This window comes from Mobula hypostoma, chromosome 10 (genome assembly GCF_963921235.1).
Source record: "Mobula hypostoma chromosome 10, sMobHyp1.1, whole genome shotgun sequence".
Lineage (NCBI taxonomy): Eukaryota > Metazoa > Chordata > Chondrichthyes > Myliobatiformes > Myliobatidae > Mobula > Mobula hypostoma.
In genome coordinates, this window is record NC_086106.1 from 52792887 (window position 1) to 52819016 (window position 26130).

A 26130-nucleotide genomic window follows, 5' to 3' on the forward strand; every position below is an offset into this window, starting at 1 on the left:
CATACCAAATTAAGCAACAACATGGTGTAGAAAAATGATATATTTGCATTGAATTACATATATCCATGATCCAACTTTACTGTAACATTAATACTAGATGACAGCCAACAACCAACGTCAGCTGAATGGAATATCATGCAAGCCTAGTGGGAGCATGAATTCAGTAAAGAGGAAGGAGGTTCATGTAATTTAAGCAAAGGGAAAACAAAGGCAACTTCATAACTGAAGCAGCAAACTGGTACTCAGCTGTGACCAGATGCCGATAATTCCAATGCCATGTGGGAATTCATGGACACTTCACATTTCCTGGTTAATAACATTTGTAGGAAGTGGTTCAACTTGTGCAAACTTGAACTTTGGGTTTTGGAATGACTGGAGGCTGGAGTCACTACTCAACATAGAGCAGTGACAATTTCCATAATTTAGTAGGATGAAGAGAGAGGCAGTGCAGCTATCTTCCAAGTTTGCAATGTTCTCAAATCACTTGCCAGTACTGAATATTTAAAGAGGACAATAACACTTTTGGGAAACCAGGAGAACATGATAGAACAGTTTTGCACAGGAACATGCCATTTGGCCCACAATATCATACTGAAATAATTAAATTAGTAAATCAAATGCCCAACTAAACTAATCCCTCCTGTCCATATTCTCCCATTTCCTGTACATTCGTGTGCCAACTTAAGAGCCTCTTGAACAACTCTATCATATTTGCCTCCACCATCACTCCAGGAAGCAAATTCTAGACACCCACCACTCTGTAAAAAAATCTTGCCCGACATACCTCCATTAAACTTAACCCCCTCACCTTAAATATATGCCCTCTGGTATTAGGCTTTTTAACCCGGGATAAAAAGATACTGTATCTGTATCTTTCATAAATCTGTGAACAGCCAGATTTTCCCCAACCACTACAAAGAAAATAACTCAAGGTTGTCCAATCTTTCCTTATAGCATATGTCCTCTAATCTAGGCAGCATCCTGGTAAACCTCTTCCATACCCGCTCCAAAGCCTTGACATTACTTCTTCAAATCGAGTGATCAGAACTGAATGCAATACTTCATATGCAGCCTAACCAAAGTTTTATAAAGCTACTTCTTAACTCTTGAGCTCAATTCCTTGATTGATAAAGACAAGCATGCCATATGCCTTTTTTAATCACCTTTTCAACCTTTGTAGCCATTTACAGAGAAACTAATTCTGAACCCAAACAACCAAATCATTGCGGATTCCATTTCACTTAATCTTCTCGATGAGCCTCCCATGAGGGACCTTGTCAAACACTAATAAAATAGACAAAAGCCACAGCTCCACCTTCAATCAGTTTCGTTACCACCTCAAAAAGTAAATTAGTAAGAAACGACTTGCCCTGCACAAAGCCATGCTGACTGTTCCTAATTAAGCCATGGTTTTCCAAATAATCATAAACCCTATCCCTAGGAAAACTCTCCAGTAACTTCCCTATCACTGAGGTTAGGTTCATCAGTCTACAGAGGCCAGTATTATCCCATTGCCATTCTTGAATAATGGAACAACATCAGCTACTCACCAGTCTTCCACGACCTCTCCTGCGACTGGAGAGGATACAAAGACATTGGTCAAGGCCCAGCAATGTCATCTCTTGCCTTCTTTATAATCTATTGCATATTCCATCAGACCCTGAAGAATTATCTACTTTAATGTTCTATAAGAGACCCAACCCTCTTCTTTATCTTGAAATTATTCAGCATATTAACCTGCTCCTTACTGAACTTCCTATCTTCCACGACCTTCTCCTTGGTAAGTACTGATGCAAAAGATTCATTTAATACTTCTCCCATATGGGCAGAAGTTCCCATTTGCTTCAAAAAGGCAACAATTATACTAGCGCCTAAGAAGAATAATGTGGGCTGCCTTAATGACTGTCGCCCGGTAGCACTCACATCTACAGTGATGAAATGCTTTGAGAGGTTGGTCATGGCTAGACTGATCTCCTGCCTCAGCAAGGATCTGGACCAATTGCAATTTGCCTATCACCACAATAGGTCAATGACAGACACAATCTCAATGGCTCTCCACACAGCTTTAAACCACTTGGACACCACAAACACCTACGTGAGGATGCTGTTCATCAACTATAGCTCAGCATTTAATACCATCATTCCCACAATCCTGACTGAGAAGTTGCAGAACCTAGGCCTCTGTACCTCCCTCTGCAATTGGATCCTCGACTTCCTAACCGGAAGACCACAAACTGTGCGCATTGGTGATAATATATCCTCCTTGCTGATGATCAACACTGGCACACCTCAGGGGTGTGTGCTTAGCCCACTGCTCTACTCTCTGTATACTTATGACTGTGTGGCTAGGCATAGCTCAAATACCATCTATAAATTTGCTGACGATACAACCATTGTTGGTAGAATCTCAGGTGGTGATGAGAGGGTGTACAGGAGTGAGATATGCCAACTAGTGGAGTGGTGCTGCAGCAACAACCTGGCATTCAACGTCCGTAAGACGAAGGAGCTGATTGTGGACTTCTGGAAGGGTAAGACAAAGCAGTACATACCAATCCTCAGAAGGATCAGAAGTGGAGAGAGTGAGCAGCTTCAAGTTCCTGGGCATCAAGATCTCTGAGGATCTATCCTGGTCCCAGCATATTGATGTAGTTATAAAGAAGGCAAGACAGTGGCTATATGTCATTAGCAGTTTGAAGAGATTTGGCATGTCAACGAATACACTCAAAAGCAGGATCTCCCAGTGGCCACACATTTTAATTCCATGTCCCATTCCCATTCTGATATGTCTATCCATGTCCTCCTCTGCTGTCATGATGAAGCCACACTCAGGTTGGAGGAACGACACCTTATATTCCGTCTGGGTAGCCTCCAACCTGATGGCATGAACATTGACTTCTCTAACTTCCATTAACGGTCCACCTCCCCTCCATACCCCATCTGTCTGTCATTCATTCTCTCTCCTTTTTCTCCCTCTCACTATACTCCTTGCCCATTCTCTGGGCTTCCCCCTCCCCCTTTCTTTCTCCCTAGGCCTCCCGTCCCATGATCCTCTCATATCTCTTTTGCCAATCAACTTTCCAGCTCTTGGCTCCATCCCTCCCCCTCCTGGCTTCTCCTATCATTTCAGATCTCCCCCCTCCCCTTCTCACTTTCAAATCTCTTACTATCTCTTCTTTCAGTTAGTCCTGACAAAGGATTTTGGCCCGAAGTGTCGACTGTACCTCTTCCTACAGATGCTGCTACGTTCACCAGCATTTTTTATGTGTGTTGCTTGAAATTCCAGCATCTGCAGATTTCCTCGTGTTTGCACTCAAAAACTTCTACAGTTGTACCGTGGAGGGCATTCTGACAGGCTGTACCACTGTCTGGTATGCAGGAGCTACTGCACAGGACCGAAAGAAGCTGCAGAAGGTTGTAAATCTAGTCAGCTCTCACTGTGGACACTATCCTACAAAATACTCAGGACATCTTTAGGGAGCGGTGTCTCAGAAAGACAACGTTCATTATCAAGGACCTCCAGCACCCCCGGGCATTCCCTTTTCTCACTGTTGCCATCAGGTAGGAAGTACAGAAGCCTGAAGGCACACACACTGCGATTCAGGAACAGCTTCTTCCCCTCTGCCATCCAATTCCTAAAGAGAAATTGAAGCTCTGGGGACACTACCTCACTTCTTTAAAAAATATACAGTATTTCTGTTTTTGCATGTTTTTAAATATATTCAATATACATAATTGATTTACTTGTTTATTTATTATTAGTACTTTTTATTTTATTTATTTTTTTATCTTCTCTCTGCTGGATTATGTATTGCATTAAACTGCTGCCAAGTTAACAAAGTTCACATCACGTGCCAGTGATAATAAACCTGATTCTGATTCTTCTGCCTCCACATAAAAGTTCCCTCCTTCATCCTTGAGTGGTCCTGCTGCTACCCAGATATTGTCCTGCTCTTGATGCTGTCGGCAAATGTTGCAGGGAAGCACAGCAAAGTACAAGAATGCTTATTTATCAATCAGGAAAAACATTCTTGTAACCATCAATACCAGTTCTCCACAGTACATATCCTTCTTGATGTTGTGAAGTCTATCAGGGAGAAGATTTGGGACGTTATGAGGTGGTGCTGGGGTTGAGATAGAAAAGAGACTTGATTCATTGCTCTCATTTGAGCAAGAATGACCAGAATACATCTAACATAACTATTTCAGGAGCTAGGGAGGAAGTTTAAAAAAAACAGCATGTCAAACACAGCAATCTACAGATTACTCTCTGTAAAGGGACAGTAGGTTTATAAGGGTTAATGCATGACGTTATAAAAAGATGCAGGAGAGATTCTGACTTCTGAGATATTAGCATGAAGTGATCTGCTCTAAGAAAACAGATACTGTACATTTCACGAGTTGAGGAACATTTGCGCACCATAAGGTTAACATACTATGGGATTGATTTTATGGGACACTAACAACCATTGGCAAGAATGTTACCACAGTGAAATCTGTAGACTGGCGAGAAAACAGGTGGCAAAGACAGCAACCACAGGAGATCATGGAGTAGCTACTGCCAGTCCATGAGCTGCAGTCATAGAGCTGGCAGGCAGCAAAACTGAGCTGTACAATTCCACTCAGTGGTGAACAATTGGCGCAAGAGGGATTAGGGCAGAGTGTTCTTCTCAACCCAGTCGACACCAGATCTCTCACCAGTGAGCCATGGGGCAACTCATTATTCAGGCAGTACCAGTGGACAGATATTCACATCATATGGAAAATGGATCCAGTGCTTAATCACACCATATTTCTGCCATCCAGCTTCCTGATGTAGCAGCAACAGGAAGAGCAGGAGCTTACTCTAGGTTCCCAGCATAGTATGAGCAGATGTCTTTTTTTAAAAATTGACAGGATACACACTTACAAGTGTTCTGGCTCAAGGATCATGAGTACGATTACAAACTGGCATTCTGCAGGGTGGCACCGAGAGATGTACCAATTAAGTATTGTTGGAGTTATTATCTAAGCACTAAAGAAAATAGCAACTTTAAAATAATATGTCAAAATTGGAGAGGAACCAAAGTGCTCCAGAAGAATTAATTATTTTTGAATGAAGGATTGATGTTAGCAAATATATCAGGTACTCAATACCAACAATTCACCACAGGCAGCAAAACCTGAAATGTTTTAAGAATATAGTCTAAGAAAGAAATATTGATAATTTACACATGGAAGTGACTCTTTGAACCACAATGGTAACTTAGCATAACAAAATAACTTAGTTTACAACTCTAAGGATTCCACATGAATAACTCATGACCCCTAGTGTACTATTAGACCATGTGAATAACCTTTAATTTGAATACATTTACTTCTCCTGAAACAAGCTCACACCCAAGTAGGCTACAGTAAAAACACAATATGAACACCAGGTCAGCTTCCATCTGCACGCCCATGCTTGTGCACTTTCATTTAGTACTTGCCACAGATGGCTCTGGGATCTTTCCTGATGTAGTAACAGACAAACCCAATTTGATTTCCTAAATTATAGCTTTTCATTTTAGGTTTATTCGTTCATTCTTACCAATCCCCACTCTCCCTTCCAGTTATTAGAATAGGGGGAGAGGACCAGAGCTCTAGTCTTCAAAACCTACCCTGTTTGCTAGATTTTGATAAGAAGGTGAACTTGCAGTACGTACCTTGGTTGAGGTAATGATCTTTGTTGGTGACCTAAGGGAAGAGGGGAAATAAAGAGGTGTTATTCTGACATTGTAATAATTGCAACATCTTCATTTTACAGTTAATGGCAACCACAACCTGCGCATTGCTCTGAACTAGGAGTCAAAGAAATACATTGTTGCTTTCACAAGTACATAGAAAGAGCAGCTAAACATCAATTCTTTGCTGACCATCTTTGTGCTTCTACACATGCTGCCTGACCTGCTGAGTTTTTCCCAATTTATTTTTTTGCTCCAGATTCCAAATTTCGAAGGGCCTGTATTACGCTGTAGGTTTTCTATGTTTCTGTCTCCAGTCTTTCATCTCTAGACACCAGTTCTGCTGTTCCAACAGGAAATTTTCCGTACTGAAATTAGAATTCTCTAAAACTGAAAGGAATGATTTAGAAGCATCACACTTATCTCAAAAACTGCAAACAAAAATCATTGTGAATAAAAATAACTCAGTCGTTTCCAAATAAGCCAAGTATCATTATGCATCAGCAAAATGATTTCAAATTGTTTGTCTGCAAATAAGTGTACAAATGTTCAGAATTTTAAACAAAATCCCCTATGCATATCTATTATGTATTAAATACCTTGAGCATTTCCTCAAGGTAGACAAGAAACCACTTATTTGATATAAAGACCAAAATTCTTGTTTCAGCAGGTCAAAATAATTGTTTTGATTAACCACCTCTTTTCATGTTATATCTTCACGCCTCTAAATCCCCTCTGCTTGATCTCCCTGACATTAAAATCTGACTTTTATTCACAACTAAGTCTGCGATTCTAGAATTATCCTTCTGGTCTTCCATGTCAATTCCAGATGGAATAGTGTTGTCAAATAAACAACCTCATACTCAATGTCAGCAAGACCAAGGAGCAGATTATTGACATCAGAAGGAAACCAGAGGTCCATGAGCCAGTCCTCATCTGAGAATCAGAGGCAGAGAGGGGTGGCAGCTTTAAATTCCTTGGCGTTATTATTTCAGAGAATCTGTCCTATGCCTGGTGTTTAAGTGCAATTAAAAAGAAAACAGTACGACAGCACTTCTGCAGAGTTTCAACATGACATCCAAAACTTTGACAAACTTCTATAGTCATGTAGTGGACTGGCTGCATCAAAGGTCCATCTATTATCAAAGTATACGCCTCTGAAATTTTTCTTCAGATAGCCACAAAACAAAGAAAGAAAAAAATGACAGCTCGATCACCAATCCTCAAATCCTCACTCCCCGCACAAAAAAAACAAAAATGGAACAGGCACATTGACCCCAAATCTTCCTCCCCTGCACACTCAAAAAAAGAGGAAGATAGATCGAAAAACACAGATGATTACAAAAACAAGATTGAAAAAAGTCAATAGTCCAAGTCCATATCCATAATGCAGAAAACATGGGTAACATTCTCCTGGTGCAGCGGCAGGACATACAGGCTTCCCACTTCAGCAGCAGAGCAAACCCACCAGCGATCAAAAGGCAGTCTCCCCTCTCCAGCAGCACAGAGATCCCACCAGCCTTCAAAAGGCAGTCTCCCCTCTCCAGCAGCACATAGATCCCACCAGCCATCAAAAGGCAGTCTCCCCTCTCCAGTAGCACAGAGATCCCACCAGCCATCAAAAGGCAGTCTCCCCTCTCCAGCAGCACAGAGATCCCACCAGCCATCAAAAGGCAGTCTCCCCTCTCCAGCAAGAGAGCAATATCACCAGCGATCAAAAGGCAGTCTCCCCTCTCCAGCAGCACAGACATCCCACCAGCCATCAAAAGGCAGTCTCCCCTCTCTAGCAACAGAGCAATATCACCAGCGATCAAAAGGCAGTCTCCCCTCTCCAGCAGCACAGAGATCCCACCAGCGATCAAAAGGTAGTCTCCCCTCTCCAGCAGCACAGAGATCCCACCAGCCATCAAAAGGCAGTCTCCCCTCTCGAGCAGCACAGAGATCCCACCAGCCATCAAAAGGCAGTCTCCCCTCTCTAGCAACAGAGCAATATCACCAGCGATCAAAAGGCAGTCTCCCCTCTCCAGCAGCACAGAGATCCCACCAGCGATCAAAAGGTAGTCTCCCCTCTCCAGCAGCACAGAGATCCCACCAGCCAACAAAAGGTAGTCTCCCCTCTCTAGCAAGAGAGCAATATCACCAGCGATCAAAAGGCAGTCTCCCCTCTCCAGCAGCACATAGATCCCACCAGCCATCAAAAGGCAGTCTCCCCTCTCCAGCAGCACAGAGATCCCACCAGCCATCAAAAGGCAGTCTCCCCTCTCCAGCAGCACAGAGATCCCACCAGCCATCAAAAGGCAGTCTCCCCTCTCCAGCAACAGAGCAATATCACCAGCGATCAAAAGGCAGTCTCCCCTCTCCAGCAGCACAGAGATCCCACCAGCCATCAAAAGGCAGTCTCCCCTCTCTAGCAACAGAGCAATATCACCAGCGATCAAAAGGCAGTCTCCCCTCTCCAGCAGCACAGAGATCCCACCAGCGATCAAAAGGTAGTCTCCCCTCTCCAGCAGCACAGAGATCCCACCAGCCATCAAAAGGCAGTCTCCCCTCTCTAGCAACAGAGCAATATTACCAGCGATCAAAAGGCAGTCTCCCCTCTCCAGCAGCACAGAGATCCCACCAGCGATCAAAAGGTAGTCTCCCCTCTCCAGCAGCACAGAGATCCCACCAGCCAACAAAAGGTAGTCTCCCCTCTCTAGCAAGAGAGCAATATCACCAGCGATCAAAAGGCAGTCTCCCCTCTCCAGCAGCACAGAGATCCCACCAGCCATCAAAAGGCAGTCTCCCCTCTCCAGCAACAGAGCAATATCACCAGCGATCAAAAGGCAGTCTCCCCTCTCCAGCAGCACAGAGATCCCACCAGCCTTCAAAAGGCACTCTCTCCTCTCCAGCAGCACATAGATCCCACCAGCCATCAAAAGGCAGTCTCCCCTCTCCAGCAGCACAGAGATCCCACCAGCCATCAAAAGGCAGTCTCCCCTCTCCAGCAGCACAGAGATCCCACCAGCCAACAAAAGGCAGTCTCCCCTCTCTAGCAAGAGAGCAATATCACCAGCGATCAAAAGGCAGTCTCCCCTCTCCAGCAGCACAGAGATCCCACCAGCCATCAAAAGGCAGTCTCCCCTCTCCAGCAACAGAGCAATATCACCAGCGATCAAAAGGCAGTCTCCCCTCTCCAGCAGCACAGAGATCCCACCAGCGATGAAAAGGCAGTCTCCCCTCTCTAGCAACAGAGCAATATCACCAGCGATCAAAAGGCAGTCTCCCCTCTCCAGCAGCACAGAGATCCCACCAGCGATCAAAAGGTAGTCTCCCCTCTCCAGCAGCACAGAGATCCCACCAGCGATCAAAAGGTAGTCTCCCCTCTCCAGCAGCACAGAGATCCCACCAGCCATCAAAAGGTAGTCTCCCCTCTCCAGCAGCAGAGATCCCACCAGCCATCAAAAGGCAGTCTCCCCTCTCCAGCAGCACAGAGATCCCACCAGCAATCAAAAGGCAGTCTTCCCTCTCCAGCAGCACAGAGATCCCACCAGCCATCAAAAGGTAGTCTCCCCTCTCGAGCAGCACAGAGATCCCACCAGCCATCAAAAGGTAGTCTCCCCTCTCCAGCAGCACAGAGATCCCACCAGCCATCAAAAGGTAGTCTCCCCTCTCCAGCAGCACAGAGATCCCACCAGCCATCAAAAGGCAGTCTCCCCTCTCCAGCAGCACAGAGATCCCACCAGCCGTCAAAAGGCAGTCTCCCCTCTCCAGCAGCACAGAGATCCCACCAGCCATCAAAAGGCAGTCTCCCCTCTCCAGCAGCACAGAGATCCCACCAGCGTTCAAAAGGTAGTCTCCCCTCTCCAGCAGCACAGAGATCCCACCAGCCATCAAAAGGCAGTCTCCCCTCTCTTGCAACAGAGCAATATCACCAGCGATCAAAAGGCAGTCTCCCCTCTCCAGCAGCACAGAGAACCCACCAGCGATCAAAATGTAGTCTCCCCTCTCCAGCAGCACAGAGATCCCACCAACGATCAAAAGGTAGTCTCCCCTGTCCAGCAGCACAGAGACCCAACCAGCCATCAAAAGGTAGTCTCCTCTCTCCAGCAGCAGAGATCCCACCAGCGATCAAAAGGTAGTCTCCCCTCTCCAGCAGCACAGAGATCCCACCAGCCATCAAAAGGTAGTCTCCCTTCTCGAGCAGCACAGAGATCCCACCAGCCATCAAAAGGCAGTCTCCCCTCTCCAGCAGCACAGAGATCCCACCAGCGATCAAAAGGCAGTCTCCCCTCTCCAGCAGCACAGAGATCCCACCAGCGATCAAAAGGCATACTCCCCTCTCCAGCAGCACAGAGATCCCACCAGCCATCAAAAGGTAGTCTCCCCTCTCCAGCAGCACAGAGATCCCACCAGCCATCAAAAGGCAGTCTCCCCTCTCCAGCAGCACAGAGATCCCACCAGCCGTCAAAAGGCAGTCTCCCCTCCCCAGCAGCACAGAGATCCCACGAGCCATCAAAAGGTAGTCTCCCCTCTCCAGCAGCACAGAGATCCCACCAGCCATCAAAAGGCAGTCTCCCCTCTCCAGCAGCACAGAGATCCCACCAGCCATCAAAAGGCAGTCTCCCCTCTCCAGCAGCACAGAGATTCCACCAGCGTTCAAAAGGTAATCTCCCCTCTCCAGCAGCACAGAGATCCCACCAGCCATCAAAAGGCAGTCTCCCCTCTCTTGCAACAGAGCAATATCACCAGCGATCAAAAGGCAGTCTCCCCTCTCCAGCAGCACAGAGAACCCACCAGCGATCAAAATGTAGTCTCCCCTCTCCAGCAGCACAGAGATCCCACCAACGATCAAAAGGTAGTCTCCCCTCTCCAGCAGCACAGAGACCCAACCAGCCATCAAAAGGTAGTCTCCTCTCTCCAGCAGCAGAGATCCCACCAGCGATCAAAAGGTAGTCTCCCCTCTCCAGCAGCACAGAGATCCCACCAGCCATCAAAAGGTAGTCTCCCTTCTCGAGCAGCACAGAGATCCCACCAGCCATCAAAAGGCAGTCTCCCCTCTCCAGCAGCACAGAGATCCCACCAGCGATCAAAAGGCAGTCTCCCCTCTCCAGCAGCACAGAGATCCCACCAGCGATCAAAAGGCATACTCCCCTCTCCAGCAGCACAGAGATCCCACCAGCCATCAAAAGGTAGTCTCCCCTCTCCAGCAGCACAGAGATCCCACCAGCCATCAAAAGGTAGTCTCCCCTCTCTAGCAACAGAGCAGTATCACCAGCGGTCAAAAGGCAGTCTCCCCTCTCCAGCAGCACAGAGATCCCACCAGCCATCAAAAGGTAGTCTCCTCTCTCTAGCAGCACAGAGATCCCACCAGCCATCAAAAGGCAGTCTCCCCTCTCTAGCAGCACAGAGATCCCACCAGCCATCAAAAGGCAGTCTCCCCTCTCTAGCAACAGAGCAATATCACCAGCGATCAAAAGGCAGTCTCCCCTCCCCAGCAGCACAGAGATCCCACCAGCGATCAAAAGGTAGTCTCCCCTCTCCAGCAGCACAGAGATCCCACCAGCGATCAAAAGGCAGTCTCCCCTCTCCAGCAGCACAGAGATCCCACCAGCCATCAAAAAGCAGTCTCCCCTCTCTAGCAACAGAGCAATATCACCAGCGATCAAAAGGCAGTCTCCCCTCTGCAGCAGCACAGAGATCCCACCAGCGATCAAAAGGTAGTCTCCCCTCTCCAGCAGCACAGAGATCCCACCAGCGATCAAAAGGTAGTCTCCCCTCTCCAGCAGCACAGAGACCCAACCAGCCATCAAAAGGTAGTCTCCCCTCTCCAGCAGCAGAGATCCCACCAGCGATCAAAAGGTAGTCTCCCCTCTCCAGCAGCACAGAGATCCCACCAGCAATCAAAAGGCAGTCTTCCCTCTCCAGCAGCACAGAGATCCCACCAGCCAACAAAAGGCAGTCTCCCCTCTCCAGCAGCACAGAGATCCCACCAGCGATCAAAAGGCAGTCTCCCCTCTCCAGCAGCACAGAGATCCCACCAGCCATCAAAATGTAGTCTCCCCTCTCCAGCAGCAGAGATCCCACCAGCCATCAAAAGGCAGTCTCCCCTCTCCAGCAGCACAGAGATCCCACCAGTCATCAAAAGGCAGTCTCCCCTCTCTAGCAACAGAGCAATATACCCAGCGATCAAAAGGCAGTCTCCCCTCTCCAGCAGCACAGATATCCCACCAGCGATCAAAAGGTAGTCTCCCCTCTCCAGCAGCACAGAGATTCCACCAGCGATCAAAAGATAGTCTCCCCTCTCCAGCAGCACAGAGATCCCACCAGCGATCAAAAGGTAGTCTCCCCTCTCCAGCAGCACAGAGACCCAATCAGCCATCAAAAGGTAGTCTCCCCTCTCCAGCAGCAGAGATCCCACCAGCGATCAAAAGGTAGTCTCCCCTCTCCAGCAGCACAGAGATCCCACCAGCAATCAAAAGGCAGTCTTCCCTCTCGAGCAGCACAGAGATCCCACCAGCCATCAAAAGGCAGTCTCCCCTCTCCAGCAGCACAGAGATCCCACCAGCGATCAACAGGCAGTCTCCCCTCTCCAGCAGCACAGAGATCCCACCAGCGATCAAAAGGCAGACTCCCCTCTCTAGCAACAGAGCAATATCACCAGCGATCAAAAGGCAGTCTCCCCTCTCCAGCAGCACAGAGATCCCACCAGCGATCAAAAGGTAGTCTCCCCTCTCTAGCAACAGAGCAATATCACCAGCGATCAAAAGGCAGTCTCCCCTCTCCAGCAGCACAGAGATCCCACCAGCCATCAAAAGGCAGTCTCCCCTCTCCAGCAGCACAGAGATCCCACCAGCAATCAAAAGGCAGTCTTCCCTCTCGAGCAGCACAGAGATCCCACCAGCCATCAAAAGGTAGTCTCCCCTCTCTAGCAGCACAGAGATCCCACCAGCCATCAAAAGGCAGTCTCCCCTCTCTAGCAGCACAGAGATCCCACCAGCCATCAAAAGGCAGTCTCCCCTCTCTAGCAACAGAGCAATATCACCAGCGATCAAAAGGCAGTCTCCCCTCCCCAGCAGCACAGAGATCCCACCAGCGATCAAAAGGTAGTCTCCCCTCTCCAGCAGCACAGAGATCCCACCAGCGATCAAAAGGCAGTCTCCCCTCTCCAGCAGCACAGAGATCCCACCAGCCATCAAAAAGCAGTCTCCCCTCTCTAGCAACAGAGCAATATCACCAGCGATCAAAAGGCAGTCTCCCCTCTGCAGCAGCACAGAGATCCCACCAGCGATCAAAAGGTAGTCTCCCCTCTCCAGCAGCACAGAGATCCCACCAGCGATCAAAAGGTAGTCTCCCCTCTCCAGCAGCACAGAGATCCCACCAGCGATCAAAAGGTAGTCTCCCCTCTCCAGCAGCACAGAGACCCAACCAGCCATCAAAAGGTAGTCTCCCCTCTCCAGCAGCAGAGATCCCACCAGCCATCAAAAGGTAGTCTCCCTTCTCGAGCAGCACAGAGATCCCACCAGCCATCAAAAGGCAGTCTCCCCTCTCCAGCAGCACAGAGATCCCACCAGCGATCAAAAGGCAGTCTCCCCTCTCCAGCAGCACAGAGATCCCACCAGCGATCAAAAGGCATACTCCCCTCTCCAGCAGCACAGAGATCCCACCAGCCATCAAAAGGTAGTCTCCCCTCTCCAGCAGCACAGAGATCCCACCAGCCATCAAAAGGCAGTCTCCCCTCTCCAGCAGCACAGAGATCCCACCAGCCATCAAAAGGCAGTCTCCCCTCCCCAGCAGCACAGAGATCCCACGAGCCATCAAAAGGTAGTCTCCCCTCTCCAGCAGCACAGAGATCCCACCAGCCATCAAAAGGCAGTCTCCCCTCTCCAGCAGCACAGAGATCCCACCAGCGTTCAAAAGGTAGTCTCCCCTCTCCAGCAGCACAGAGATCCCACCAGCCATCAAAAGGCAGTCTCCCCTCTCTTGCAACAGAGCAATATCACCAGCGATCAAAAGGCAGTCTCCCCTCTCCAGCAGCACAGAGAACCCACCAGCGATCAAAATGTAGTCTCCCCTCTCCAGCAGCACAGAGATCCCACCAACGATCAAAAGGTAGTCTCCCCTCTCCAGCAGCACAGAGACCCAACCAGCCATCAAAAGGTAGTCTCCTCTCTCCAGCAGCAGAGATCCCACCAGCGATCAAAAGGTAGTCTCCCCTCTCCAGCAGCACAGAGATCCCACCAGCCATCAAAAGATAGTCTCCCTTCTCGAGCAGCACAGAGATCCCACCAGCCATCAAAAGGCAGTCTCCCCTCTCCAGCAGCACAGAGATCCCACCAGCGATCAAAAGGCAGTCTCCCCTCTCCAGCAGCACAGAGATCCCACCAGCCATCAAAAGGCATACTCCCCTCTCCAGCAGCACAGAGATCCCACCAGCCATCAAAAGGTAGTCTCCCCTCTCCAGCAGCACAGAGATCCCACCAGCCATCAAAAGGTAGTCTCCCCTCTCTAGCAACAGAGCAATATCACCAGCGGTCAAAAGGCAGTCTCCCCTCTCCAGCAGCACAGAGATCCCACCAGCCATCAAAAGGTAGTCTCCCCTCTCTAGCAGCACAGAGATCCCACCAGCCATCAAAAGGCAGTCTCCCCTCTCTAGCAGCACAGAGATCCCACCAGCCATCAAAAGGCAGTCTCCCCTCTCTAGCAACAGAGCAATATCACCAGCGATCAAAAGGCAGTCTCCCCTCCCCAGCAGCACAGAGATCCCACCAGTGATCAAAAGGTAGTCTCCCCTCTCCAGCAGCACAGAGATCCCACCAGCGATCAAAAGGCAGTCTCCCCTCTCCAGCAGCACAGAGATCCCACCAGCCATCAAAAAGCAGTCTCCCCTCTCTAGCAACAGAGCAATATCACCAGCGATCAAAAGGCAGTCTCCCCTCTGCAGCAGCACAGAGATCCCACCAGCGATCAAAAGGTAGTCTCCCCTCTCCAGCAGCACAGAGATCCCACCAGCGATCAAAAGGTAGTCTCCCCTCTCCAGCAGCACAGAGATCCCACCAGCGATCAAAAGGTAGTCTCCCCTCTCCAGCAGCACAGAGACCCAACCAGCCATCAAAAGGTAGTCTCCCCTCTCCAGCAGCAGAGATCCCACCAGCGATCAAAAGGTAGTCTCCCCTCTCCAGCAGCACAGAGATCCCACCAGCAATCAAAAGGCAGTCTTCCCTCTCCAGCAGCACAGAGATCCCACCAGCCAACAAAAGGCAGTCTCCCCTCTCCAGCAGCACAGAGATCCCACCAGCGATCAAAAGGCAGTCTCCCCTCTCCAGCAGCACAGAGATCCCACCAGCCATCAAAATGTAGTCTCCCCTCTCCAGCAGCAGAGATCCCACCAGCCATCAAAAGGCAGTCTCCCCTCTCCAGCAGCACAGAGATCCCACCAGTCATCAAAAGGCAGTCTCCCCTCTCTAGCAACAGAGCAATATACCCAGCGATCAAAAGGCAGTCTCCCCTCTCCAGCAGCACAGATATCCCACCAGCGATCAAAAGGTAGTCTCCCCTCTCCAGCAGCACAGAGATCCCACCAGCGATCAAAAGGTAGTCTCCCCTCTCCAGCAGCACAGAGATCCCACCAGCGATCAAAAGGTAGTCTCCCCTCTCCAGCAGCACAGAGACCCAATCAGCCATCAAAAGGTAGTCTCCCCTCTCCAGCAGCAGAGATCCCACCAGCGATCAAAAGGTAGTCTCCCCTCTCCAGCAGCACAGAGATCCCACCAGCAATCAAAAGGCAGTCTTCCCTCTCGAGCAGCACAGAGATCCCACCAGCCATCAAAAGGCAGTCTCCCCTCTCCAGCAGCACAGAGATCCCACCAGCGATCAAAAGGCAGTCTCCCCTCTCCAGCAGCACAGAGATCCCACCAGCGATCAAAAGGCAGACTCCCCTCTCTAGCAACAGAGCAATATCACCAGCGATCAAAAGGCAGTCTCCCCTCTCCAGCAGCACAGAGATCCCACCAGCCATCAAAAGGTAGTCTCCCCTCTCCAGCAGCACAGAGATCCCACCAGCCATCAAAAGGCAGTCTCCCCTCTCTAGCAACAGAGCAATATCACTAGCGATCAAAAGGTAGTCTCCCCTCTCCAGCAGCACAGAAATCCCACCAGCGATCAAAAGGCAGTCTCCCCTCTCCAGCAGCACAGAGATCCCACCAGCCATCAAAAGGTAGTCTCCCCTCTCTAGCAACAGAGCAATATCACCAGCGATCAAAAGGCAGTCTCCCCTCTCCAGCAGCACAGAGATCCCACCAGCCATCAAAAGGCAGTCTCCCCTCTCTAGCAACAGAGCAATATCACCAGCGATCAAAAGGCAGTCTCCCCTCTCCAGCAGCACAGAGATCCCACCAGCCATCAAAAGGCAGTCTCCCCTCTCCAGCAGCACAGAGATCCCACCAGCAATCAAAAGGCAGTCTTCCCTCTCGAGCAGCACAGAGATCCCACCAGCCATCAAAAGGTAGTCTCCCCTCTCGAGCAGCACAGAGATCCCACCAGCCATCAAAAGGTAGTCTCCCCTCTACAGCAGCACAGAGATCCCACCAGCCATCAAAAGGTCGTCTCCCCTCTCCAGCAGCACAGAAATCCCACCAGCCATCAAAAGTTAGTCTCCCCTCTCCAGCAGCACAGAGATCCCACCAGCCATCAAAAGGTAGTCTCCCCTCTCCAGCAACAGAGCAATATCACCAGCGATCAAAAGGCAGTCTCCCCTCTCCAGCAGCACAGAGATCCCACCAGCGATCAAAAGGTAGTCTCCCCTCTCCAGCAAGAGCAATATCACCAGCGATCAAAAGGTAGTCTCCCCTCTCCAGCAACAGAGCAATATCACCAGCGATCAAAAGGTAGTCTCCCCTCTCCAGCAGCACAGAGATCCCACCAGCCATTAAAAGGCAGTCTCCCCTCTCCAGCAGCACAGAGATCCCACCAGCCATCAAAAGGCAGTCTCCCCTCTCTGGCAGCAGAGCGATATCACCAGTGATCAAAAGGAAGGCAGCCAACATTCGCCTCAAAGTTTCGATCTCCCTTGTCACTTTAATTGGCGAACAATGGAGGCTTTACTCACCAAAAACATCAGCTCCCAGCCTAGTATGAAAACACCAATGTCCTTGAACGGAAAATATAACAAAACCTGGATATGGCTCAGTCCATTAAGGGTGAAGCCCTTCCCACCATTGTGCAAATCTACATGAACCATTGTCGCAGGAAAGCAGTATCTAGCATCTACGACCCCCAACACCTTGGCGTGCTCTTCTCTCACTGCTACCATCAGGAAGATGGTAAACAAGTCTCAGGACTCACACCACCAGATTCAGAAACAGTTATTACCCCTCAATCATCAGGTTCTTGAATCAGAGGGGATAACTTTACTTAACTTCACTTGGCCCATCACGGAATTGTTTCCACAATCTATAGACTCACTTTCAACGACTATTCATCTCATGTTCCTAATATTTTATTGCTCATTTATTTTATTATTTCTCTCTTTTTGCATTTACGTAGTTTGTTGTCTTTTCAACACTGGTTGAATGCCCAAGCTGATGCAGTTTTTCATTGATTCTGTTATGGTTATTTTTCTGCTGTGGATTATTGAATACGTCTGCAAGAAAATGAATCTCAGGGTTGTATATAGTGACATCTATGCACTTTAATAATAATTTTACTTTTAACTTAAATGTGGATGCTTCTGTTCTTCCTGAAGGACTGAATGCATTAAATAATTAGCCAGATGACACCAAGTGTAAAGCAACTTTACAATGGCAAACCATTTCCAATTCAACAATACAACTCAGACTTTACTTCATTGATCATTTGAAATGCAAACACCAAACCTGATGTGTTGGGAGTCTGTTCCCGAACATTTTACACCTTCTTTCAATTAATTTCATGTCTTCCACCAAATTTTACCTTGATTGATATATAGTTTCACAGTATTATCTATGCAGATCTAGAATGCTAAACCATACACAGAGTGGGGGCAAATACTGAGCATTCAGAACACAAAAATTCACACAAAATTATTCCTAAGTGGCTTCTGGAAACACATGGGCTATATCTATAATTGTGATATTTATTCTTTGGCTCCTATTAAAAAGTCAAAATACACTGATAGAAAATTAACCTTTGAAAGAAAAGAATATTAGATCATTGAGAGGAGAAGGGTTGAAGATGGAAAGTAAAATTATTCCAATACAAACTCGTGTATGGTAAATGTTCTTCCTTTCTTTCTCTCTCCTCAGCATTTCCTTGTCCTAAAATTTATACAACATTGAAGTCAATTTACAATCCCAACTTCTAGTACCGTCCACTTGTACTTTCAGCAGATTAAATAATACCTTTGTGCTTTATTTTGCATCTCTAATAATGGTTCGATGATAAAATAGAATACAGTATAAATTATTTAAATATAATAATTTTGGCCCCAATTAAATTCTGTGACGTATAAAAGCAAGAAGGCACACAAGCCGAGAAATTCAAAGGCATTGGATTAAATGGTTGCTACATAGTATGCCAACCACCATTTTTGCCCGAGGCCTGTAGCTGCTAATTCAGTACTGCCTAAAGTCAATGCACTCTGCCAGCAAACCAACTTCATGTACTTAACACTGAGAAACACAGCATCATCACATTTCTGGGCAACAGACCATTTAAAACGACGATTGTGAAACTCATTAAGCTTCAGAAGCTTCAAATGTTTCAGCTTGACAAGTATATTTATGAACAAGAATTCTTCTAAAAACTTCAAATCAACATCAACTACATCAGTAAAATATTCCAAGAATAATCCCAACAGAATAAAGGCCACAACTGCTGAGGTCAGTAACAAAGGATGGGACAGTGATCACATGATTAAAGGTAGCACCAGAAAGCTTATTAAAATGAAATTAGCCACAGCACAAACTCCATGTCAACAAAAACTATAAGAAACTAGGCTTTCTGACAGGCCACAGAAGCAAAGACAGTCCCTGTAAAGCATCAAAAACCACAAACCTCAAAAACTGAAATGGGTGTTAAGACTTGCTGAGATACATCATAGCACTGGCAACTATGACTGTTAATGTCACCAACTTATCTCTCAACCATCTCGGTAACTGATAAACAATGCTTTAATCAGCAACAAAAATCAACACTTGTGCATCAAACCAAGATACAGAAAATATTGAAATAGCTTTTGCTTTTCTGTTCTATAATAACATGCTCTTGTACGAAGGGAAAATGTCCTTTAGCCCGATCTTTGAATGGCAATGACAAAAAAAAGCTTAGAGATATTCGTGAATTTTAAATGTATGTAGCTTAAACACAGTACTTATACACATATGACAGTTTATTTAGCATTCAGAGTTTGTATTAAATTATACAACATAATCTCCATCAGCACAGGTGCACTGCAAGACTATATGCTTAGCCCCCTGCTCTAGTCATTTTATACTTGTGACTATGAGGCTAACCATAGCTCTAAAGCCATATTCAAGTTTGCTGACAACACCACTGTCACTTGCTGAATCAAAGGGGGTGATGAATCAGCATATAGGAGGGAGATTGAAAACCTGGCTGAGTGGCTCAATGACAGCCAGACCAAGGAGCTGATTATCTTCAAGAGGAGGAAACCAGAGGTCAATGAGCCAGTCGTCATAGGAGGATCAGAGGTGGAACAGGTCAGCAACTTTAATTGCCTTTTAGTTCAGAGGACCTGTCCTGGGCCCAGCACATATGCAATTACAAAGAAAGCACAGCAGCACCCTACTTCCTCTGAAGTTTGAAAAGATTCAGCATGACATCTAAAACTTTGACAAACTTCTATAGATGTGTAGTGGAGAGTATATTGACTGGTTGCATCACAGATGGGTATGGAGACACCAAAGCCCTTGAACAAAAAATCCGACAAAATGTGTTAGATACGGTCCAGTCTATCACAGGTAAAGTCCTCCCTATCATTGAGCAGATCTACATGCAACATTGTCACAGGAAAGCAGCATCCATCAGAGACCCCCACCACCCAGGATATACTCTCTTCTCACCGCTGCCATCAGGAAGAAGATACAGAAGCTTCGAGCTGAATCATTGCAAACTCCATAAGTCAGGGAGAAGTCTAAAAAAAAAAAGAGCATTTCGCAGAGGCTTGGTGCATTAGTGTCAGAGCAATTGATTCACAGAGAGATTCACAGATTCGGGAAAGAGTTTAAAAAAGGAGCATTTCGCAGGACTTGGAGCAGTAGTAGCGGACCAGTCAATTTGTGATTCATTGGGAGCAAATAAAAGTAAAGCAGGGTCAAAGTGGAGTGGCCATTGTGCGAGTGGACCAATGTAGGAGTGGGAACTTGAGGCTTTGGCTCAAGAGGCTTCGGCAAGGAGGCAAAAGTACAGCTTTTGCAGTGGTTAAATAAAAAGTCACTAAATTACAGCAAACTAAATAAAGTAGGGATGATACGGGATCAGGTGATGTGCTGTAGCTGCATGATGTGGGAGCTGGTGGACCCCATTGTGGTTCCTGGTGACCACATCTGCAGCAAGTGTTGGCTGCTTGAGGAACTCAAGCTCAGTTGTTGACCTGGAATCTGAGCTTCAAACACTGTGGCACATCAGGGAGGGCGAGAGTTACCTGGATTCTCTGTTTCAGGAGGCAGTCACACGCATTAGATGAGCTGCCTCAAATTCGGTCTGTGGTCAGGGATAAGAGGGTGCAACTGCGAGTGAGATGTATAGTGAGATCCAAGAGACATTGCTGGAGGAGCCTCACCCCTTAAGCTTGTCCAGCAGGTCAGAGGTTCTTGATTCCTGTGTGGAGGAGAGTGGGGGCTGGAGGCAGGATGAGCAACTTAACTGTGGCACCGTAGTTCAGGGAGCCATTCAAGAAGGGGGAAGAGAAGTGGTAGAATTAGGGATAGTATAGTCAGGGGAATAGACAGAGTTCACTGTCACAAGGATAGAGCATCCTGAAGGCTGTATTACCTGCCTAGTGCCCAGGTTTAGGGTATTTCATATGATCTGCAGAGGAATTTGCAGTGGGAGGGGAAACAGCCAGTTGTCATTGTCCATGTGAGTACTAACGACATAGGTAGAATGAAGAAAGAGGTTCTGTTGAGGGAATTTGAGCAGCTATGGACTAAATTAAAAAGCAGAACCAAAAAGGTGGTAATCTCTGGATTACTACCTGAGCTACACATAAATTGGCATAGGGTCAAGAATAATAGAGTTAAATGCGTGGCTCAAGGATTGGTATGGGAGAAGTGGGTTTGAATTCATGGGAAATTAACACCAGTATTGGAGGAGGAGGAAACTGGTCCAATGGGACGGGCTCCACCTGAACCGTGATGGGACCTGGATCCTGGTGAATCACATAACTACAGCTGTGGATAGGGCTTTAAACTAAATAGTAAAGGGCGGAGGTTCAACAGGTTGGAGAAGTATGGATAAAGTAAAAGAGAAAATTGTAGATAAAGTAAAAGCAAAAGAGAAAAAAGAGAAAAGTAAGAGTGGAGTGAAGAAAAGTCAAGTGCAAAAGAAAAAAAGATTACAAGATTTTAGAAGCACAATGAGTGTAAGGGCACTTTATCTGAATGCCTGTAGTATTCAAAACAAGGTCAGTGACTCGTGGTACAAATCAGTACAAAGGGGTATGATTTAGTGGCCATTACAGAATCATGGTTGCAGGATGGAGAGGATTGGGAATTAAATATCTAAGGATATCAGGTAATACGGAAGGATGGGCAGGAAGGTAAAGGAGGTGGGGTAGCGCTCATAATTAAAGATGAGATCAGGGCAATAGTGAGAGACAACACAAGATCAAAGGAGCAGAATGTTGAATCCATCTGGGTAGAGATTTGGAATAGTGAAGGAAAAAAAAAATCACTGGTGGGAGTTATCCATAGGCTACCGAATAATAACATCACAGTGGCACAGGCAATAAACAGAAATATCTGAGGCATGTGAGAATGGAACAGCAGCTATCATGGGGAGCTTTAACTTGCACATAGATTGGGTGAATCAAGTTGGTTGAGGCAGTCGTGAGGAGGACTGAATGCATCTGTGATAGCTTTCTCGAACAGCATGTTATTGAACCTACAAGGGAAAGTGCTATCTTAGTTCTGTCCAGCGCAATGAGACAGGTAAAAATCAGTGATCTTGTAGTTAGGGATCCTCTTGGAAAGAGTGATCACAATATGAATAAGTTTCTCATACAAATGGAGAGTACAATAGTTCAATCTAAAACTAGTGTATTATGCATAAACAATGGATTCAACAATGGGTTGAGGAAGGATTTGATTAGTATAGACTGGGAACCACGGTTGAAGAACAGTCGAAGACTTTCAAAGAGATGTTTCACAGTGCTCAACAGAAGTATATTCCAGTTAAAAGCATGGATAGTAAGGGTGGGGAGGGCCCTCCTTGGATAACTAAGGAAATAAAAGGCAGCATCAAACTGAAAGCTCGTGTGTACAAAGTCACTAAGAGTAGTGGGAAACTGGAAGATTGGGAAAACTTGAAAAAGCAACAAAGAACCACTTAGCGAGCAATAAAGAAACAGAAGCTAGATTATGAAAATAAACTAGCATAAAATATAAAAACAGATAGTAATTTTTTTATAATTACAAACGTATATAAAGCTGAAAAGGGAGGCTAAAATGAACATTGGCCTTGGAGGATGAGAAGGGGTAATTGATATTGAGTAGTGAGGAAATGGTTGAGGCTTTGAAATTACTATTTTGTGTCAGTCTTCACAGTGGAAGACACGTCTAACAAGCCAAAGAGAGATGTGATGGGATGGGAGGTGAGGACCGCGATACAATACAAAAGAGGTAGTGCTGAGCAAACTTGTGGGCGTGAAGGTAGACAAGTCCCCTGGTCCTGATGGAATGCATCCCAGGGTACTGAAAGAAATGGCAGATATTATAGTTGAGGCTTTGGTGAAAATTTATCAAAATTCTCTGGAGTCTAGGCAGGTCCTGGCAGATTGGAAGAAAGCGAATGTCATATCGCTGTTCAAAAAAAGGGTGCAGGCAAAAGGCTAGTTAGTTTAACATATGAAGCTATCATTAAAGAAGAAACAGTAAGGCATCTGGAAAGAAATAGATTCATCAGGCAGATGCAGCATGGATTCAGAAAGGCAGGTCCTGTTTGACAAACTTACTGGAGTTCTTTGAGGATATAATGAGCGCAGTGGATAGAGGGGAACAGATAAACATTATTTACTTGGATTTCCAGAAGGTATTCAATAAGGTGCTGCATAAAAGACTTATCCATAAGATAAAGATGCATAGAGTTGGGGGTGATGTATTAGCATGGATAGAGGATTGGTTAACTAATAGAAAGCAGAGTTGGGATACATGGATGTTACTCTGGCTGGCAATTAGTGGTGAGCGGTGTGTCGCAGGGATCAATGCTGGGCCCACAACTGTTCATGATATACATTCAACAATCTTGAAGAGGGGACTGAGTGTAGTGTATCTAAGTTTGCTGTTGACTCTAAAATGAGTGGAAAAGCAAATTGTGCAGAAGATATGGAGAGTATGCAGAGAGATAAAAGGTAAGTGAGTGGGTAAGGGTCTGGCAGATGGAGTAAAATGTTGATAAATAAAAGGTCATCCATTTTGGAAGGAAGAATAAAAGATCTGATTATTATTTAAATGGTAAAAAATTGCAGTATGCTGCTGTGCAGAGGGACTTGGGAGTGCTTGTGCATGAATCACAAAAGGTTCGTTTGCAGGTACAACAGGCTGTCAAGAAGACAAATGGGATGTTGGCCTTCATTGCTAGAGGGATTGAATTTAAGAGCAGGGAGGTTATGCTGCAACTGTACAGGGTACTGGTGAGGCTGCACCTGGGGTACAGTGTGCAGTTCTAGTCTCCTTACTTGAAGAATGATATATTGGCTTTGGAGGTGGTACAGAGGAGGTCCATCAGCTTTACTGCCAAGATTAGGGGGTTAGACTTGAGCTGCTTGGGACAGTACTCGCTGGAATTCAGAAGAATGAGAGGAGTTGTTATAAAAACATAAAATTATGAAAGGGAATGACAAGGTAGAGGTAGGAAAGTTGTTTCCACTGGTAGGTGAGACTAGAACTAGGGGGCATAGCCTCCTATTCGGGGTAGTAGATTTAGGATGGAGATGAGGAGGAACTGCTTTACCCAGAGAGTGGTGAATCTGGTGGAATTCTCTGCCCAATGAAGCAGTGGAGGCTACCTCAGTAAATATATTTATGACAAGGTTGGATAGATTTTTGCATAGTAGGGGAATTAGGGGTTATGGGAAAAAGGCAGGTAGATGGAGATGAGTCCATGGCCAGATCAGCCATGATCTTATTGAATAGCGGAGCAGGCTCAACGGGCCAGATGGCCCACTCCTGCTCCTATTTCTTATGTTCTTATGAGACTCACCACTACCAGGTTCAGGATTAGTTATTACCCCTCAACCAGCAGGATCTTGAACCAAAGGGGATAACTTCAACTTTATTTCATCATTCAAATGTTCCCGCAACCCAAGGCCTCACTTTCAATGACTCTTCATAATCATTGCTCATTTATTATTTCTTTCTTCTTGTATTTGCACAATTTGTCTTTTGCACTCGTTGAACACCCATGTTGGCGCAATCCTTCATTGATTCTACTATAGTTATGGATTATCAAGTATGCTTACAAGAAAATTAATCTCAGGGTTGTATGTGGTAGTATAACCGAATAATTGTTCTTAACGCCTCTTCCTTTTGTCGGGTGGATGGAGGGAAGGTGTCAATTTCTTGGAATTTTACAGATGTCAGTTTTCAGTATTACTCAAAACGACATAGCATCAACAGAAATTAAACCCAAAAGAGAGATTTTGCTTCAGCATTTAAAGCATTTCTCAATGGAAAACACAATTGACTAAACAGCTCAACAATTTAATAATCCATAACTGAATAAAATCTCAAATAATTGAATAGCTTGAATAAATAAGGCAGGCGTCACAGGAAGGCACAGTATTATTTAAATAGTGATAGATTGAGAAATGTTGAATTCCTTCTAAACAAAACACAGGTCCAGCAAATATAGGAAGGGCTATAGTATGCAGGCATTCAATGCAACAGGAATAAACACATCTCGCTACGATTACACATGGCCTATTTTCCAAAAAACCGCCCCCACCACAAAACAGTCATTGACCTCAGCAAGTCAGGCAGATTATACTCCCATGTAAATTTTTTTTCCAAAATCTTCCAGATCTTTAAATTCTCCCCACTTCAAAATCAATATTAATCATTTTAATGCTGCAAATCTGGACAGGTACATCTGTAGGAAAAGTTTAGAGAGATATGGCCCAAATGTGGACAAATGGCACATGCTTAGATGGGAATCGTGGTCCTTATGATTGATCTGGGTAGATCGACCTGTTTCTGCGCCGCATTATCATATGGTTAAGTTGGGCTGAAGGACCCATTTCTATGCCATATTACCATATGGCTGATCTGGATTGAAAGCCTGTTTCTATGCCATATTACCATATGGTTAAGTTCGACTGAAGAGCCTGTTTCTGTGCCAAATTACTCAATCACAATTTAACATTTTTCTCATTCTCATCTCACTCTTCAACACAATCCTAGCAACCACCTTCCAGCACACATCTTTGAAGGTTTATATTAAAACTTAAATGATTAACTATTACTGTAGTTTAAAAGCAAAATTGACTTCAACCAACCTGAATATCAAGCATTGAGTTGTCTGCTTATAATATCTCCCACAATGTGGAGTGCCTCAAGCCAAGGAAACAGGGCAATTTTCCCATGGCAAGTTAGCACAAACAGTAATTAAATGAACAATTAATACGAAGAGCATCTATTGACCAGCAGAACTCTAACATTGTGTCGGAGTCAATTATGTTTATATCATCATTATTTTAATGGAAGTTGCTTCAATCACGGCAACATGCCAAAAACAGATCAAAAATTAACACTGAAGTCCAGGTGGAGCCACTGCTGATCCACTGCCCATAATCACCACTCAAAACATCCAAGCCACTCCATCCGGATGTGCATGCCCATTCTTACTGTTCTGAACAATCCTAAAATCCAGTAATGTGGTTCAAGCAAAGCAGGTAAGCAGGCACTACAGTTAGAAACCATCCACCCCAAAGTTTTAATGGTTGAAGTCACTCTCCAAAAACATTTTCCAGATACAAAAAAATCTTAACACCAACAGAACCATTTAAAAATATTAAAATTTTAGAAATATATATAAAATCAAAAACTAACAGCATAATTTAAAACTCAATATAGAATAATTGAAAATATAACTCCCAATATGCATCCTAATTCCCAAGGAAATTAAAGGGCATTTTATCACAGAAATAATTCTTTGTGCAGTGCTGAGTAACTTAAAGCACACGGTATTGGGGGTAAGGTATTGATGTGGATAGAGAATTGGTTGGCAGACAGGAAGC

General features: G+C 45.9%; 1 protein-coding gene across 2 annotated transcripts in view; it reads right to left on the reverse strand.

The window, feature by feature from the left end:
* Window positions 1-26130, reverse strand: part of wdr44 (WD repeat domain 44) — a 93854-nt gene that overhangs the window by 61935 nt on the left and 5789 nt on the right. For both annotated transcript variants that reach the window (XM_063060494.1, XM_063060493.1), the window contains exon 2: window positions 5682-5712. In XM_063060494.1, coding sequence (XP_062916564.1) covers window positions 5682-5712 — 31 coding nt within the window. The remainder of the gene's footprint in view (window positions 1-5681; window positions 5713-26130) is intronic.